Raw genomic sequence first — 20,328 nt, 5'->3', positions numbered from 1 at the left:
TCTGCACCAGTGGCGTGTTAAATAATACACTGGGGTGATACTACCAGACTCCAACATACAAATCACTACTCTCTCTCTCTAAGTCAGCCAATGGGCAAATAGCCAAACTTTGTTAACCCTCTGGGACAGTGCGGAAGAGTAGGCCAAATACCCTCTAAATGGGCTCTCCAGAGATTCCCAGTGGAGGCTCCTTCCACCAACAGTGGCGCAAGAGAGCACTTGCAGGGCCGCGCTGTTATCTGAACAGCATCAGTAGTGATACTTTTTACAAACAAAACCATCTTGTTTCTGATTATTTAAAATGTTTTAAGGAATGTAATGTCATCTTCTCGACACAAACAAATTGGGTGACAATGAGAGCGGCACGCATCACGCACATTTATTGTGTTCGTGTCCGATGCACACATGCTGCACTTGGAAAGCCAGAGTATGGACTGGCTACACAGGGGTTGGAATAGCTCCCATCGAGTGTGGAAAATGGGGTCTACACGATGTGAAACGGGCCGGAACGTTGCCGCATTCCCCTCGGCAAGTTGTGGAGGGGCTTCAGAGCCAGTTGCATTCCTGTCGTGTGCACACAGATGCACGTGTCTGTATTTTTATGCTTCGTATAAGTGCTGTATATATTTTCCCCTCATGCCTACATATGTGTATGCATATGGTATATACATACACGACATGCACACGTATGTAATGTATGCACGTGCGAGTTGCATGTAGTATGAGAATCAGAATATTTATTTGAATTGGAGGAATCCGATGAGCTCTGAAGTTCTTTTTCACAGATGTCCAGTATAACATGATACACATGCAATCAGCGTGCACACCACACTGATCGGTGTGTGTGTGTCAGCTGAACATGTGGAATGGGGCAGGTGGACCGGTGAAGGGGAACATTCCTCATGGAAGTTTAAAATTATTTTTTACAGCACAGCGGGGAGCCATTAAACCCAGCGATCTGAGTGGGATTTCCGGCCATGGATAACACCAGTGCTGAGTGATATCTCAACCGGTCTTAGGCAACCCTTCACTGACCTGGACTGACTGGCAAAAATGGTCAAAAAACCCCCATGGCTAACATTGGCGGGTCCATCAACCCGTTGGTGTGGAGAGGCCATCATGCATCAGTGGATTGACAAAACGTTGTAAACGTGTTAATTATTATTACTGTTGGCATAGTCAGCGTGACAAATGCCACAGTGAATAGCGTGAAATCCTTGTTAGACCTTCCATGTGCCTGCAACCACTGTTCCCCCATCCACCTGCACGCTGCCAGGTTTCTGCATTCAGAGAATGCAATGGCAGGCACGGCAGAGTGTGCCCCATGCGTGGCAGAAGGGAGTCCGGGTGATTAGCCGTGAATGTTCCTGCTGTCATGTTATCTGCGGCTGCAGGTGCCATTCTGCTAAAACGTGGCAGATTAACTTCCGCTTTCAAGACGTTTTTTTAAATTAATTGATTATAGCCAAATTTTGCGTGTTTTGTGAAGGCTTTTTGATATATTTACCCACTCAGATGCATATGCACACACATAGTACATATGTATACTTCGTTATACATAATGCCCTGCATTTGCCCATGGCAAGTGCATTATATGAAGTTAAAAATGTAAAGTACATTTTTTTTATAAGTATTTTAGATTTCACGTAAGCCTTGAAATACTATTGAATGATTGGCACGCCTGGTACATTCCACGAAATAGTGACAGGTTTATTTTCGACAATGTTCTAACGCCCAAATTGTGTTTCTCTCCACCGCAGACATCTGGAAGGTAAGAACGTTTCACGTCGCTCGTGTTGAAAGCATGCGACCGCATGCATTGCCATGTAGGACCTCCGAGCGCTGTAACAAACACCCTGAAGGAATTGACTGGCGCGTGCGTGTGCTCCGTTGGCTGCAGTGCGTGCTGAGCAGCACTGGCATGTGCTGAACACGCTCGTCTATAAGTGTCACCGTACCATGACGCCAATTGCTAAACATCCACTTCGGGCCATGAGCGCGGACGTGCTGCAGCTGCCTGCGATCGTGAGCGCGTGTATAATTCAAGCCTTGTTCTGGGCCCTAACAGCATGGGGAATATTTATAGAGGTGGCGGTCCAACGTGCTAATTTTTTTCTTTGCACTTGGGAAAACTGAAATTTGTTGTCCTAAAAAGCATGGCGATGTTGCACTTTTGTGCACAGTAGTTTATCTAATTTCATTATCGCTTTCCTACACTGAAACCATTGTGTTAAAAAAGCAGATTATTTGGTGGTGGTGGTGGTGGTGGTGATGCTGCTGCTGCGTTGGTGTGCAAGCCCAGTAACTAAATACAAACTCAACACGTTCGTCAACAGCGCCGCTTTACAAGGAACATAGATTACGTTGTGGGCAACGACCCCTGCATCTCAGCACATAGAGGGGCCAGGGATATCGTACGTATGTTCAACCGTACGTAGCCAAACGTGGAGGTGCGGGGGACGGTAAAACAAACTAGTGCCTTATCCAACTCTTATCCACTCTCTCTCTCTCTACGGCCTTTCTATTCATGTGCCTTGAAAAAAGGGCCATTGCCCAAAACGTCATCCAATACGCGCTTCTCTTTAAGGACGCAGCGTTGTTGACGGGATGCGTTGGATGTTGAAAACGCCGCGTTTTGCCGAGCGTTCGCCATTTGCCATCGAATTGGGTGCAGGGACAAGTGGTGGGGGGATTGGCCAATGAGCAGCGCCAGAGTGAGCCACCTCAAGTTCTGGTGACCGTGCCACAGGCATCAGCGTGCCGTGCTCGTGACAGCAACCGAGGGACAGGCGTCAGTTTTTAAACAAAAACGGGGATGATTCCTTCCAGTGTGTGTTTAATGCGCTGCTCGTGAAACGCATCTGATACCAACGTCGGTAACGGATGACATTGCATGGTGCCGGCGGCCGTTATCTCATGCGGTTCTATTTGTAAGTGCTTCAAAGACAAAAAGAGTCACTTTTTAAAAAGGAAAAAAAATAGAAATTGCTTGAATGATTTTCACACCCTGAGAAATAGACCTGGGCTCCGCAAAGGATTTCACAACGGTGCATGCATCTATCTGCAACATTGTAACTCCCGACTTATATCCATGCGTGCAGAAAGCCTGTAACACACTGTAGGGGCAAGTGCTGTTAGCGAGCACCTATGAAGGCCGGCATGGCACACGAGGGGGTGGGTGGCCAGCACCACTCCCGACCGCCTTTGTCTCCCTCGTGGCGACGTTTACACACCGCACCGGGTACTCAATTGCGGCTGAGTCGACCTAGGAGAGGCCCAGGACTGGTTCAAATAATCGTCACCAACGTTTGCCGTGAGCGGGAACTGAACTCGGGTGACCGAGTTGATAGTGCAGCGCGTTAACCGCTACGCTACCGCTCCCCACACAAATGCGCACTCTCTCCCGACTGAGATCGTCGAGGAAGATGAGTTCTGTGAGCCACCCACATGGTCCACACCGCACAGGGGCAGAGGCGCGGCGCTGGGCAAGACCTAAGGGGGAGGCGGGGTGGGGTGGAAGCAAAAGATTGAGAGAGAAAATAGGGGGCACACAAAATCTGCCCAAAGTCGTCTGGATATGTCGTATGCTCTACCCTCGTCTGATTACGCGTCTCTCGTGTGCCCCCCAGCCCCCAACTTGTATTAGCACGGTTAGCTACGTATGGCGTGAAAGAAGTTCAACATACATACGTATCTCTTCTGCATACAGTGCAACTCTCTCGTGTCTCCTACATATGATAATGTATCTATCTCTCTTCAAACTTATCCGAATGCATCTCTCTCCCATCTCTTTGTTAGGAATACATCTCAGTCATCCTTTTTTCTCTCTCCAATCAACATCCATAATGTGTCTGCTGAATATATCTGCGGCCGTGTCACGACCTTCCGCCACTAAATCACCAATCGTATATCTCGCTCACATCTCTACACCCTCTATCTCTCTTCTGTCCACGCTCCTCATCTCCAGGCCATATCTCTGCATCGGCAATTTGCCTCCTCGCATTCTCTATCGCTCTCACCTCGCTATGTGTATATTTGATCCACACATCGCAGATCTCGCTACATCTCTGCCTCTCGTCTGCATGACTCCTCATCTCGCTATGAATTTGTAAATTGAAAGGAGAGGAGGGCGGGGGGTGAGAGCCCAAAGACATCCCTCCAGTCTAAATAAAGATTCTGATTCTCATGCATATGCTTAGCGCCCCAACGTGGCCGGGCACTGCCACTGCATACAGGGGCTGTGCACTCCAGCCGCTCTCAACCCCCAATGTTCCCCTCAATAATTTTCCGATGATTGCAATTTTTTAAAGTATTTATTATATCTCCCCCTCCTCTCCCCCCATTTCCCCCCCTCTCCCCCCTTATTGTTTCTGTCCTGGTCCCCCATACTGGCTCCTGGCCCTTGGCTTCGCTCTCTTCAACACCTGCCCGTCTTTCCACTACCGATTGGTGCTTTGTGTCTGCTGTCTCTCCGGTGCTGGGTTTCATCGGCCCTGGGTCAATTGAGGGTGCATCAGCATTTAAATGCTGTATGGGCCTCGTTGACAATTGGCCCAATAAGGGTGCTCGACAAAAGCCTTATTTCAGATTGATTCGCTACTTCCTCCGGATTAATGTTGCTAAACCTTATCAATAAAAAGTCCACCCTCGGGAAAGAAAAAAACCTCTTATTTAAGCAAACACCTCCTGTACCCTAGCATGACACTGGTGAAGAGTGAAACCCCAGAGTTCTCAGTCACCGTGAGCTATCTCATTCATCATTCCCTTACCCCATCCGCCACTGAGTCCTCATCTGTGCCCTCATCACATTCCCGACTGCAAACTCTCCCAAAATCCCTCTTCTCCAAACTGCAAACGATCCCAAATGCCACAACACTGGTAAATGAGACCACCTCACCCCAATGCTCCGATCCTTCAGATGGCTTCGAATCCAATCCTGGATACATTGCAAGATCATACTCAGCGCCTTCGAGATGCTACTCTGAACTCATATCACTTCTAGCTTTCCTCTCCGGCACGCACACTCGATGCTCCAGCAACCAAGGCTTTCTGTTGAAGCCCCCAATGAACCATCGCTCATTCTCCTCCGCTGCCCCTCTTCGAGTGCAATCTCAAGCCCTACGTTTTTCTCCCCCACTGACTTCGGCTGACTTCTTATCGTACGGATAAATACGCCTCCTCTTTGTGTGCTGCGGCATCTTGAGAGGCATTAGCATTTAGAAGCTATTTAAATTCATAGTGTATAGTAATTGCAAAGTTAATTTCATTCTATAATGGAACCTGAAATTACGGTGACGACCGTGGATCACGGCGACATTTCTCACATGGGTAGCGTTGCTGCAGTCACAATGTGAGCGTGTTTGTGGTGGCAGAGAGGTTGACTTTCGGTGACAGATTCAGTGGGTTAGTCGGTATTGCGCACAAAACCATTGCTCAAAGGAATACGTGTGGGGGAACAGTTAATTCAATAATGCGTGACAAATTAAATTTTCTATAGGGTGTAAAAATGTTAAAAGAAAAGCATGAGACAAAAGGATTTTGTCAGCCGGATACATGAACGCTATAGTTCACGGACCATGTGAATGTCCCGGAGGGTTGCTTTTACTGTTAGCGAGGTTGGATACGTATGGTGTGAAAGAAGTTCAACACAGACACATACATACGTACGTTTCCCTTCCAACATAGAACATGATTTTGCCACCATTGGCATGTTAGTAATCTCTTCAATGGCATCCGGAGCGTCAACATTCAATTATAATGTTTCGTCAGCTTTTCAAATGCTGTACACAAGAAATACCATTATACCAGTAAAAGCCTATAACTTATGGCTTAGACGTTCACAAGTTTAATTGAAGGCAATGGTCTCTTTTCATAGTAGAGAGAGCAGGGAGAGAGAATGTTGAGGTCTGTGAATTGAGACATATCTGGCATATAATTCCTGTTTCATATAGAGAATCCAATATTTTGGAAATTATATTTTTAAACAATGTACTGTATTATAGTTTTCGTGAGAACTACATGTGGCCATTTCAAAAGGTAAACAATCTGACAGGATAAGAAGAGGATTTTCGAATTTTTCGAACTGTTCACAGCTGGACAGTCTCCCTGTGAGCCTGCCAGATCTGAACATTTCATGTTGCACTCATGGATCTGATACAACCATTTCCCTGCTTGTATTTGATGTCACTGCAATTTCCGATAAACTTGTGAGGCTCTCCTTGGGGTGCTCTGTTGAGGGAAGAAACGACACTTCCTCCCCTATTGTGTCTTCCCTACGCGATGCGTGTGAACCGGCCAGATCGGATAGGGCCGCCGTTCAGCCGTTACTCTGGAAGACAGAGCGCGTTTCACTCCTTTGTAACGTGGAATAGCTGACGGCAGAGATCACCAAACGACATTTGCCCTCGTGGGATGTTTTATTATTGCACTCGACTGTGAACCCAAAGCCACGCGTGCATTGTCTGGCTCCTGCCACGCGAACTCACGTGGCTACCCCCACATTGTCCCCCCCCAATGTCACGACTGCAGCACACACAAAGCTACAATATGCAGCAGGTACACCCGTCGCCTTTCAGATGTGGAGATAGGGTATTTATGGTCTTCGATTGGTTTATAATTGGCAGGAAAGAGCATAGACACTTTGCTACAGGTACATATGACCCTCGGGTCATATCAAATGGTTTGAAGGGAACCCTTCTTATTCGATTTCTCTTATCTGCGACTCTGTCCTCGCTTGACAGACAAGGAGGACATTTACGCGATCTAACCCAAAAAACATCTATTATGGATGATATTGGGCACGAAAGCCTACGTGTTAAAAGGAGGAGTTATACCAGAGTTGAGAGAGAGAAGGACGCCGATTCCCATTGTTTCACGGGAAATTTCATTGCATTTGTTCGGACAAAAAAAACGACCAACCAAATGGTCACGCAGAGGGCAACACAGAATTCTCTGCGAGTGTTTGGTGCCACTTTCAGATGACGTCTTGAACTTTAAGTGAACTGACGGTATATTAAATGGGTATTTCCCAACTATCTTTAAAACATGTGTTTTTATATTTATATATATAATTTGTGAGATTCTAACCACACCGTTCTCTTTTTTTTTCAAAACAGAAAAGCCAAAACACAAGATACATGTCCCGCCACCAGCTGCACCGGAAGGACCTCCTGAGCTTGTCTTTGATGTAAGTCGCTCTCCGTGAATATCCTTTATTACTATCTTTTTAAAAATGTACACAATGTCTATTCGAATTTAGCACATGCATGTGTGTATGGTATTGATGTAGTAGTGATAGGCCGTGCTGGTAAGACATCTGGGCACGTTGCAGAATTTCTTTTTTATATCACAAAATCCAGAAATCTGAAGGAAATCTCAATCGAACAAACCTGACACTTATTGCTCTCCACAGTTAAACAGAGTCACTTGCAGAGAAAATGGTTTCTAGTGACAATTAAATCATGTGTCCTATGAAGAGTGCGAATCACCTGCTACGATATATGGATCCGAAACTCTAACGTGAACGATTAAATGGAACAAGAACTGGAAAGTGTGAAAAAAATAACGGAGAGATGAATTTTGGGAAATAATATTGAGAGGGAGGGAGAGGAAGACGGGGATAAGAAACAACAAGTTAAAGATGTTATTTGACTGTTCAAAGAAGGTAAGTCCTTCCCCCGCCTCCAATTAGCACAGTTAAATACGTATGGTGCGAAAGAAGTTCAACATACTGTAGATACACGAGAGGAGATGTTGGCCGGTAGTCCAGCCTACTGACGCAGTGGCGGCAAAGGAAGGGTTTGCAAGAACAAGATGACGTCTACACCATCTCCCCTTGAAAATAATCTATTTCAAATGTATTCATGGAACCTATCTGAGCAATGAAAGGAGGGCAAACTTCTCTAACTCATCCTCGGAATGCCCCAGATGTCTACAAGGCACCGCACATATCTGCACGCCTAATGGCTATTTACAGATGTCGCCGAGTTCTACAGAGACATCGCCAACAGCTAAGGTTAGCACGTTTGGCTATGTACGGTGCGAAATAAGTTCACCATACATATGTAAGGACAGTACGGGGCCTGGTGGCCTTGGTTAATAATTGACGCGACGGGAACGGACAGGGTCACGTCAGGATAGTACGGGACCTAAGTGGTTGTACATTATAATTGAGACAGGGACAGAAAGGGCCAGATGAGGTGAGAGAGAGTTCGGGAAAAGGGGCGTGGCCAGGTTCGAGAGGGGGATAAAAGCCAGCGTGGAGCAGGGCTCTGGGCTGCTGTGGGGCAATCAAGAAACCGTCATCAACATCGTCGTCTTGGAGCGGGTCGTCTTCATCATCTTGGATCGGAGAACCTTGTAGTCTTGGAAGGCTAGAGTTACATATTGTCTCCGTGACTGCTACGCGTCCGCTCCTATGTAGTCAGGAAACTACATGCGGAGCGTCGCCGAGAGTCACAGAAGTTACCCAGCTGTTTATAGTCAACTCGTGGTTATCCGTTCAAATATCAGTGAGTCGGCAGACTTTATTCATAAATATTTGTTTATATAATTGAACAAGATGGTGTCTCTGAGAGCTACATTATACATACATACTGGATACACTCCTTCCAGGAATATTTCACGAGTATCAACAATTCATACTTGGTAGGATTTCACTCGCTGGAAGTGTGTGAGGGGTTGGGTTACAGCATTGCCATTGGGCTGTGGCTGAACTGGTCCCATAAATTTGATATTATATGCAACACATAAAATATGTGGACTCATCCCTGTGGGGTGTAAAACCGAGGTGGGGGGGGGAGGATGGTCTCCAAGCACCAGCATGTCTTAACTCCAAGCCTTTTACACTATGGCAAGGAAAACAATCCAGAGAAACTGGAAAGACCATGAACCACCCCCAATCTGGAGACATGTGCAGCGATGGAGCACCTTAGCTACAAGCTAAAGGGAAAAAATAGGGAAAATACAAGGCAATTTGGACACCGTTCCTTGAGATCCCCGTATGACCTAAAATACTATTAAAAACGATTTCAACTATTTTTTCATTTTACCAGGTCAGGCCCACTGAGGTAATTCCGAGCTATTTTTCAGAAAAGACCTGGCCACCGATGACAAGTTCAAGGAAGTGGCTGATGACATGAACATGTAGAGCAGCCAAATTCTCTAAACACATGTTTCTAAACGTGGAGGGAAACACTGGTGTACCCTGTGAAAAAGATTGCCACGACCGGCGGGAGAACATGCAAACTCCAAATAAACAGCAGCAGGCGGTCAGGGTATACTAGGCGAGGTAGTTAATATCTTGATAACATAGAGCCCCAATACCTGAACGGGAGGAAATCAAATGATCGGTGAGCGTGGGCTGGAGGGGAGGACCAGGCTGTAGACACGTCATGCTTACATTATTATTATTTTCCTTGTTCTTTATTTGGTTCTTTAATTGGTTAATTTGTTCATGCATCCCTCCTCCCCGCCTCATTCCCCTGGATATACAAAATAAAATCGAAACTTGAACTCGTAATTGCTAGACGAGCACAATATAAAATGTCAAGTAAAGTTATATTTTATGGTTTGTTTGTTTATTTTTGGCTTTTTTTGTTTGCAGGATATGCATCGCAAGCGCATGGAGAAGGACCTGTCGGAGCTGCAGACTCTGATCGATGCTCATTTTGAGACAAGAAAGAAGGAGGAGGAGGACCTTCTGCTACTGAAAGAGAGAATTGTACGTCGTCGTGCATGCCTTACAGTGTTTACACTCAATAGCGTTGCTCTCTGAGATGTATGGGATAGTCTTCCCCGCATCGCGCACGTGTGCGTGTTCTCCCGGTGCCTTGTCAACATCTTGCTTCAGTGGCGAAATGTTAACTACCTCGCCTGGTGGACATGAGGTTGTGGGTTCGATTCCAACCCGATACGCCGGTATATTTGGATCTTGATTTGAAGCTTTCGTGACTGCAGGAATCCATACTCTTTGGTTCTTTCGGTAAAGTCACGTAGATAGGTATATTGAGTTTGCATTTTCTCGCCGTGGTCGTGCACATTTTTACTTCCAAATTTAGAAGCCTGCGCTCTCAGATGGTGTTTGGCTGCTATTAATTTCCACACGATAAGCCACTTTGAAGAGCTATCACGTGTGGCCAGATCGTTGCTGAAAAAGAGCTATATAGTTCAGTGGGCCTTTCCTGGTAAGATAAAAATTGCCTAGTTTTTTTCGTTTTACCACTTCAAAGACTCTAATTGGCGTGTAATACCTTAATATATAGAGCACCGCAAACCTTGGGAAATTGCTGGTGCCGGCTCATTGTGTAGATGCCCTCCAGCTTGTCTGTAATTCCCCGTCGTGTCTCCAAGTCATTCTCTCTCTCTGCAAGAGCGAGCGAATACTGCGCGGCACGTACAAATTTAGCATTATATAAACATTAATTGTAGAATCTAATCAAATTTAATTGTGGGGTAGAAAGTTATATTGTTGCTAATTCGGACTCATCCTACGAAAAACTGGTTTCACCAAACTTGGAAAAACTATTGTGTTTGTCTGTATAAATACAATATTAAAAAAACACCAATAACTACAATTCGGTTCAGTATGTAACATACACGAAATCACAATGCTTCAGGTTTAGACATATTATATCACGATGTAAGACATTGCTAAAATCCTGCTCACGCGAAACTAACCACTTCTGTCGTGCGTCATCAGGAGAAGAGACGTCAGGAGCGTGACGAGAATATCCGCCAGCGTGCTGAGAAGGAGAAGGAGCGCCAGCAGAGGATTGCTGTGAGTTGCCGCCAAGCCAACATCATCACCGGCCCCTTGAGATTACACAAAGTCACCGTTGAAAGTGGACGTTTAGAACGCAAAACCAAAAAAACCTGCGTTCGATGATATCAATTGAGAGCTGCAGATGGAAAATGCATGAGAACACAAAGCCAGATCCTATTGTCACTCACCATATCTGGCTTTTAAGATGTGTTCAATGTTAGTTTAGCATTGACAGATGACGTGCTTCCCCCGATTTTCTGAATGCTCTCCCCATCCATGACACAAGGGCCTCAAAGGGGCCTGCTGCCGTGTGCAGAAAACGGCGGGTGATGTGCAGGAGCCGCACCTGACCCTTGCCGTGTACTCTTGATACAGGAAGAGAAGGCCAGGCGGGAGGAGGAGGATCAACGCAAACGTGCAGAGGAGGACCACAAGAAGAGAAGGCTGCTCACTGACGCATCTGCCACCTATGGCAGCACGCTATCCAAGGTAAGCGGCCGTCCATAAATGACTGACGTCACGCACCTGGGGGGGGGGGGGGTCAGACATTTGTGACGATGTGTGACGAAGGGGAGGAGGGGGTTGAGAAATGTGACGTCACGTAAAAATGCGCAACTTTAAATAAATATAGACAACACATTCTACTTAATTAAATAGACTTTTTAAGAAATGTTTTCTCCTACAACATCAGAGTGCAGCGCCACATTAAATATGCACTACAATTACAATAGTTTAAAGCGATTTGAAGAAACATGTATGACGCATTACCGGTCAATATCAATCTACAGTGATCTATATTTTTTGGGTCTTTCGGTAAAGTCACGTAGATAGGTTCAAAGAAAATAACAAAAATAACAAAAAACTACGACAAGCGTTCGTCTTTTTTCTTCCTGATGACGAACGCTTGTGTTGTGATCGAAACGTCGTAGTTTTTGGTTATTTTTTGTTATTTTCTTTGAACCTATCTACGTGACTTTACCGAAAGACCCAAAGAATATAAATTCCTGCAGTCACGAAAGCTTTAAGTACAGTGATCTAGTCTAATTTATCGAGGCGCCTTCACTCGAGGCGTTTGACATGCAACTTACAAAACGGTGACAGAATAGAATGATGTAGATGCCTGGCGTGTACAATGATTAAGGAATGAGTGAAAACGATAGAGGGATACTTAGGGATCACGAAAGGGTAGGGGAGGGACGGGAAGGGGTGGAGGGGCGAGGGGCGGGAAGAGAACGGGCAAGAGAGAGAAGAGGTGATGCTTTGAGAGAAAAACGGAATGAGCTTAAGGGGGGATTGCTTCATGTGCAGGGGAAGATTATTCCAGTGTAGGGGTGCAAGGAGAGAGAAAAACCAAAAACTGGATTGGGCACAGGGGGAGACGGAGGGAAAACGAGAGACATATAAGATTGGGAAGGAAGAGGACAAGAGGGGACATGGAAGGAGATGAGAGAGGCAAGATAATGACACTCTCAGCATCAGCGTCATCATCCCAGTGGGTCATTTGTGTTTACTTTGCATAGAATATATATTGGTCGTCGTTTTGATTTCCGGTATCTCGTGCAGCAGGGGGCAGTGTCACATCGCGTGCAGTGTTCACTGCATCAGCAACACAAAACAAAATGAGCAAACGAACTCATACCTTGTATACAGAACTTGGTATGCAGAAGGACGTGGGTTCGATCCCAACCCTGACGCCTGCTGCTGTATATTTGGAGTTTGCACGTCTCTCTCCGTGGCCCGTGGCCACGTGGATTTTTCTCCGGGTCATCCGGTTTTTCCCTCCACATTTAAAAACGTGCATTGATAAGCCACTTCGTTGAGCTATCATTTGCGGCCAGGTCGCTTCTAAAAAAATGCTACTTAGCTCAGTAGGCTTTACCTGGTAAAATAATACAAAAAAATTGTTCATAGAATTTGCTATTATTTAATGGCATTCACAAGAAAAGAGATGATAACCTTTGTAAATAGAATTGCCCAATGTATACAATTTGTCAGGACAAAAAAAATGTAAATACCCTAATCTCTAGTGGATATGTATGGGAGTAATTAAAGAATACTTAGCTAAGATTATGTTCGCCTTATTTTCAAGTACAGGTACCATTTGTATGATCCAGCCATATCTCTCTGGGCCTCTATGTGCCTGAAGAAGGGATCTTGTACGGAAGGTCACCTATTATATACATTTTTAAGGCCACAATGTAATTGATGCAAGTGTTTGGTCTTTTTAAAATCGATCGTAATATAAATGTTACGCATATGTTATGACCTTGTACATGAATTCCAGGTGGCATTTTAATTGGGCGTATATTACATCCTCCAAACTCGATTGACACACACGGACAATAGTAAACTGTACAATAATAAAAAAACAACACAATCTGTTCCTGTGTAAAAAAAATCATGAAACACAATGTGAAAACAATTGAAATATTTTGCGATGTAAAAGGGAAGTGATCGTTTTTCATTTGTAGTGTGTAACCCATGTGCTCCTAACAATGCATTGGGGTTTATTTTTTTCATTTAAAGCCACATTTCTTTAAATTAGACCTAAATATAGTTATCACATTGAGCACATATGACTAAGACATGTAACTTTGTTAACGTAAACACTCTATAATTGGCTGATAACACCGTGTTATATATAGAGGACCGCAAAGTCTTGCTGTGGCCTGTAAATCCAGCACTGTGGTGGCAGCGAGCATTGGTGGATCACAAAAATGTCGTGAAACTCCCGTTGGCAGCGAGGAGGAACCATAATCCTCTTCCATCTGTATGGGATAGAGCGTTTCCCCCTCGCACACGTGGGCTTTCTCCACTCATTAATTAGCTGATAACACCTATAAATATATACATAGGAAACCACGGAGCTTGGGAAATTGTTGGCACCAGCTAATCACGTGGCTGCTTTCCCGCTTGTGGTTCCAGAGTAATTATCTCTCTGTCGCAAATAATAATCATCTCTATTTTATGAACACCTTTCATATTGAAGTATCTTATAACGCTGCACAGCACGTAAAAATAAAACCACACTCACAAATATCTATACAAATCTAAGCGAATTAGAAAGCTGGCAATAACAATATCAGTGACGACTCTCGAAATTCCAATAAAATTAAGAACTATGATGAAAGCGAATACAAATAATAATTACAGAGTGATCCAATCAGACAACCAAATAGTTGTTTTTTAAAATCTTAAGTGACACAGACTCAGAATCCCTAATGGACCGAGGAAGGGGATTCTACAATCGTGGTGTGTTACGAATTGACCTCATTATTAAAGATAGCGCAGCATGCACAAAGAGAGTGTGTGAGGAAACATTGCATTTACGTACAAGCAGTGCCAGATTATCCTAGTAGCAAAAGTAGCTACATATGCTACAGGCCCCGCACTTTCAAGGTCCCGTGATAAATGCTTTCAAGCTATCAATTCCGATTCAGTGATTCTGCACTTGCTCTATTACTATAGTACTATACTGCCTTCAACTTTTATGAACGACTGGATGTTTAAGGTTAGCGATTTGTCATATTATCTGGCTGTATAGCAAATGAAAAATATATGTATGGTTTATTTATTTATTTAGTGCCCCTTTATAACTTATGCTACAGGCCCCGCACTAGCTTAATCCGGCATTGCCTACAAGGACGTTGAAAAAATTCACCGCCTGCGTTATTTTACTCCCCCCCTCCCCCCCTTCAAGAAACTCACAGTTTGAGTATTATTCACTCAACTCGTGCTCCTTTGCAGGCCGAGAGGGGCAGGAAGGGGAAGAAGGTGACGGAGCGCGAGAAGAAGAGGAAGATTCTGGGAGAACGCCGCAAGGCGCTCAACATTGACCATCTGAGCGAGGACAAGCTCAAGTGAGCGCGCTTGGCCGCTGTCACGATCATCATCAGCATCTTCATCATCATCGTCGTCGTTCTTTCATGATGATCATCGGTGTTGTTGCCGAGGATGTATACGTACCTCCGGTTAGAGCGGTTGGCTACGTACAGTGCAAAAGAAGTTCAACATTGAACTAGGACTCATATCCTTACCTGTGAACATTTCGTGAACATCTCAACAGCATTGGTTCAAGCCAGCGTGACTTCGGTTGATGAGATAATGAATTTCAACACAGGTCCAGAGTGTTTCTTATGTTGAACCAATGCTGCTGACATTATGCACTCCCTGAAGGCCGTTTGGCTCATGGGATGTGTAAAAAAAACAACTTAATGTTGAGGACAGATGGGCATCTGCTTAATTATTATTACTATCATTACGTTTGCTCTAGCCGATTGGCACAGAGATCGGTGGGAGTAATTCCCAATCTTTAAATCATGTTAACTCTATAAAATGTCACCAAAAAGTATACACTGCTTTCATATCATGCAAATTGTGGATGGTTTCTACAAAGCAAACATTATGGAATATGTGCATATGTTATAATATTTTTTATATATTAGAGTGCCACTCACTCTGCATATGGAAACAGTGAATTTTCGGCTTTCTTGGGTCACACCCTTCTCTCAATTTGTTCTCTTTGGTGTAAACGTCAACAGTTGACAATCACATTCGACTCTGTTCATAGGCACACGTTGCACAGGGTCCCCTCCTCTTGTTCTCTGCGTCTGTGCCTCCTATACTCTGACTGTCCTGTGTGTGTCGCCTGCAATGCATTTTTCAAATTCGTCAAGCACCAAGCAAATATTGGGCGATTGCCTCTGAACTAACGGTGCTTTTGGTGTCGCAGACAAATGAATAACAATGGGGAGGTGTGACCTTGACAATAACAAACACTTGAATTTTTATGGGCACCCTAAATTAAATTATAACGGTTCAAACCAAAACAAAAAGCACCGGTGAATTATCTCCGTAAGCCAATCCCACGCGTGTGCCCTGGCAGGGAGAAGGCCACGGAGCTGTGGGAGTGGCTGCACGGACTGGAGTCGGAGAAGTTTGATCTCCTGGAAAGGATCAAGCGCCAGAAATACGATGTAAGATGAATTCTCGGGTTGTGTCAATTAATCAGTGTGTATGAGTGCGTGAATGAGTGTGTATACGAGTGTGTGTGAGTAAATTATGGAAAATGCATGCCTCAATGGGTGTGTGAGTGCTGTGACCTGCAGTGTGGTGAGTAAGTGGGTGGGTAAGTAGGTGAGTGAGTGTGTTGTTTTGAGTGGTAGTGTAGCAGTTAGCTTACTGCACTACAAACCCGGTGACCTGAGTTCGATTCCTGCTCACGGCCAACACCAGCGACGATTATCTGAACCGGTGCTGGGCCTCCCCTCGGTCGACTCATCCTCAAATGAGTACCTGGCACGGTGTGTAAACATCGCCACTTGGGAGACAAAGGCGGCCGGGGATGGTGTTGGCTATCCACCTCCTCGTATGCCGTGCCGGTCTTCATAGGTGCTACTAACAGGAATTGCCTCAACAGTCTGTTAAGGCTATAAGGGGGATCTTTGTTTTGACCTACAGTGTCATGAGTGGGTGGGTGGTCGAGTGTGTTGTTGTGACCTTTAGTGTGGTGAGTGGGTGGGTGAGTGTTGTGTTGACCTGCAGTGTGGTAGTTGAACACAGAATGGGTGAGATGAAACAGTGTGTGGTAGACAGAGTCCTCAACATGGGTGGAGGGACATATAGATGGGTGTATATGTTGATATAGTGCATAGTAGGATGTGAGCACTTAATTGCCGGAAGGGTACAGGAACCACAGAAATCACTGGCCCCAGCGGCATCACTAAAGCACCACAGCTTGATGGACAGCGATTAGTGACGCGTCACACCCATATTTGACAGCCTAGAACACACGCTATAGGTACAAATCTCAAACTATAGTTAATTGGTTTTATTTAATGTCTTCCTTCACAAGAGAGACACCTAGTGCCTACTATGGCATCATCAACATCAAATTTGTTTATGACCGTATGTTTATTTTGTTTTTGTATTTCAATCGTGGCAGTTTAACACTTCAGTGAGATACGTTTTAAAGAATACCTTCCAGAATACGTGTATGTACATTTCTGGTGTGTGTGTGCATCACCTTCCGCTGATGTCCTTTGCCAACTTGCTGTCATTCCGAATGTAGATTCAAAGCCTGAACAGGAGAGTTGATGAGCTGTAAGTACTGCATGGATATTCATCAAATTAAGACAGCTGGCATTGCCAAATAATCCCTAAGGAAATTGTTACAATGTGTATACAGATCTTCTTCTTCTAAGTTAACATTTAAAAATATATTTCCGTAAAGTGCCAGTATTTATAGGGACATTATTTTAGTTTGTAAAGTACAATTTCGTGAATAATGGCCATACATAATTTGAAAACCCCAGCATTTAAAGCAGCATACTTGTAAACTCGCATTCTTGACCACTAAATACCAAACACGATGTATGTCACCATCAAACATCAAGACGTACTAACACAGCAACTCGGTTGGTCAACATTATCAATGTAATCGAAGAACATCGCCTTCACAATCTGCAGCACTTACTGTGGTACGAATGCAAGTGCTGCATTTTCAGTGGGGATTTGTTCTGTCATATACCGCAAGTTCAGTGGAAAACCAATTATAAAATGTCATGGTTACAGTTATTGAATATTTGAGGCCGATATTGCATTTCCAAAATGTTTTTACTACAATTACTTTTCCCGCTGATGGCATCTAAGACTTTGATAGGCCTGTGCACAGCTCTGGACAGCCCCTGCAACCATGGCTGGCTTGGCAATACCTCTAGGCAGCGATCCTTAACCTTTACTGCAGCCTTGCACCCCTTTGGTTCTCAATCGTAAAATAAATTATGTTAATAAATACACAGGTTTGACGAAACAAAGTAGTTGTACTTATGTGGCCGTGCCTAATTTGTGTTTCGGGGTTGCGTGCCGCCCAGGTTAAGAACCACCGCCCGCTCTATGGTCTCTTTCTGGTTCACCAACTTATCTGTTGTGTTTAGTGGAGACCAAGGCGAATTGGGAAAGTATTGGTAAATGTTTTGGTGCCATAGTCTGAACTATCTGGAGGGTCACATCCACATTGCTGAAAGGGCCCACAGTGCACCGTAGAAAACAGAATCATAATCTTAATTTTTACTCGAGGAATCCGATGAGCTATGAAGCTCGTTTTTACATGTCCAGTACAGGTGGGTCAAAACACAAAATGATCTTGTATGTGTTTTTTACTTACATATGTGCACTTTAAAGCCACGCGAAGTGCCGTACGCTCGCTGGCAGCAGGTCACGGAACACACGTGCATGCACACACACACACGTGCAGTGACATCTATCTCAATCTTAATTTCAATCGGCTCTATTAACGTGGACATCGTGAATTGCTTAGCGCATCACGTGGGACGTGTTTAACAATCAATGGGCGCGTGCGGGGTGGAACGAGTTAATTTGCATTTGAACGGGGAGGAATACATTTGCGAAAGTGGAAAGAGGTAGCGCGGTTGGTGGGTCACGAGGACTGAAGTTCGCTAAAACCTGCAGAATGGCCCCCTTTTTCATGACAGCATCTATCTTATCCCACAAAGAAGTGAGAGCAATGGTTCGGGGATGAGATAACATCTAAGGCAGGGGTCAGCAACCAAAACAACAAGGAGAGCCATTCTCTTCGAATTAGGAAGAAAAAAACCCCTCAGTAATTTCAACAGCCGCAATGCATGTGGCGAATACGAGAAGGTGGTGGTCCTTAATAAATGACGTCACGAAGCAGTTCCTTAAAGAGGCACACGCGGTTCCGGAGCAATCCGGTTGCCGACCCCTGATCGAAAGCAAACACCGGAGGTAATCTCCGTGTTGCTGCTCCGACGGGTGCTGTGGCACGGCGAAATTGAAAACATCGATTAAGTAGTTTCGTTAGTTTCATTCCGATACGGAGAAATTTTACTGCAGATATTTACGTAGATTTTTCTAAAATAAAAGTGATCAAACGTGGCACTACACGCTAATTAGGGTAATCTGAATAACGGTAATCTGAAAACAGAGCAATAGAAACAAATATCTATACATACTTGATTTGAAGCTTTCGTGACTGCAGGAAGCCATACTCTCTGGTTCTTTCGCTAAAGTCACGTAGGTAGAAAACAATAATAAAAGAACACGACGTTTCCGTCGCAACACAAGCGCCCATCACCAGGTGAGTCCTGATGACGGACGCCTGATCACGGACGCTTGTGTTACCGAAAGAACCAGAGAGTATGCATACATACCTTTAGTCGTAATATGTTGCAGTGGTATGATATTGTAATGCATTTCACCCCAGCAATCGACGATACTGAGCAATTGGTGTGTCAACAAATTACAGTTTTTAGATCACGCTCTCCCCAATGTGTACAGAAATTATTTTGAGCTGCTGGTTATTAGTGCTCATCATCTTCTATCCTTTATAGATTATACTGTACGTAAAAAAATGTAATTTATACCGTGCATGTGAAGAGCCGCCGTGAGCCGCGTTGGTTTTGGGGTATCGTGCGCGCAAATTTTCATCCGTAAACATTTTCATCCGTGAACATTTTCCTCTCGCAGGAACGCGAAGGGCCGTCGTGGCAAGGGCAAGGGCGCCGCCGCACGCAAGAAGTGAGGCCCCCTCATCCACTCCGGCAGGCACCCACAGAACGGATGGACGGATGCGGTGTCCTCTCCTCTCCCGCATGTCACCCCAACTGCACGACCTTCGAGCGCACAACGAGAGTTGCTCCCAGCCCCACAACCAACGAACGTGCCACCAGTGTTGGCTTAGACGAGATGGTCTCGCCTATGGTAGGTGCTTTGTTCTGGATCACAAACTTGTTCCCAATAAGATGTTTACCCCAAAAGAATCGATGGCAATATAACCATGATTGCACATTTGAAAAGAATGCAGAAGACAAAAATGCACCTTCTGTTAAACCATAGTTGTGCTTTATTTTACTGTGCTCTGTTTTCGAATTCTACCCCTGGATTTAATAAAGTGCAGTTGGCATAGTAGCTTGAAAGTTTTCCTGTCATATATTGACTTAAAGCTTTCATGACTGCAGGAATTCATATTCTTGGGTCTTTCGGTAAAGTCACGGAGATAGACTTTACCGAAAGACCCAAGAATTTGTTCTCCTGTCATTTTACGATGCTTTCCTTGCAGTTGTCTTCAAGTTTTTTTATGTTTAACTTTAATAAAAATTATTACACTACACAAAACACGCACCCAAAACAGATCTTCGCACACCGCTTACAGCTGACGTGCGCCATGGCCAGTAATAAAGCCTTCCCCTAGGCGCGCTCAGCCTTGAATAGGTGCTCTGTATTGTGGTGTGTACACATGGGTGGTGCACATCAGCAATCCAGCGCTTTGGAGGCAAGATTCACCTTTCTCCTCTTATAACTCATTCGAGTTTATCTATGGGACCTTTTTAGTCAGTGTCGAAAATGATGAAAAATAAGAATAGATGTTACCCTCTCTGGCAGTAAAACAGCTGTGAAGATGTACTGTTCGCCTTTTGGCGTTCCCTGGTCTAACACTGGTAGTGCGGCACGGCCATGGAGAAGGCTGTCTCTGGTGTAGGCCAACCAGTTTCAAAGACAATGCATACATTATCAAAGCATGTTTT

The 20,328-nt window shown here is 44.7% G+C and overlaps 1 protein-coding gene across 1 annotated transcript; it reads left to right on the top strand.

Annotated features, from left to right (window-relative positions):
- Positions 1–6,957: 6,957 nt before the first annotated feature.
- Positions 6,958–19,711, top strand: LOC144720206 (troponin T, fast skeletal muscle isoforms-like). Its single transcript, XM_078596714.1, has 8 exons — positions 6,958–7,186; positions 9,605–9,721; positions 10,700–10,777; positions 11,138–11,251; positions 14,510–14,622; positions 15,648–15,738; positions 16,833–16,864; positions 19,271–19,711. The coding sequence occupies exons 2-8, from the start codon at positions 9,608–9,610 to the stop codon at positions 19,323–19,325; spliced, it is 597 nt and encodes a 198-aa protein (XP_078452840.1). The 5' UTR covers positions 6,958–7,186; positions 9,605–9,607; the 3' UTR covers positions 19,326–19,711.
- Positions 19,712–20,328: the final 617 nt, after the last annotated feature.

This window comes from Lampetra planeri, chromosome 8 (assembly GCF_965212315.1).
Source record: "Lampetra planeri chromosome 8, kcLamPlan1.2.h2, whole genome shotgun sequence".
NCBI lineage: Eukaryota > Metazoa > Chordata > Hyperoartia > Petromyzontiformes > Petromyzontidae > Lampetra > Lampetra planeri.
The sequence above is the reverse complement of the archived record's forward strand: the minus strand, read 5'-3'. Positions and strand labels throughout refer to the sequence as shown.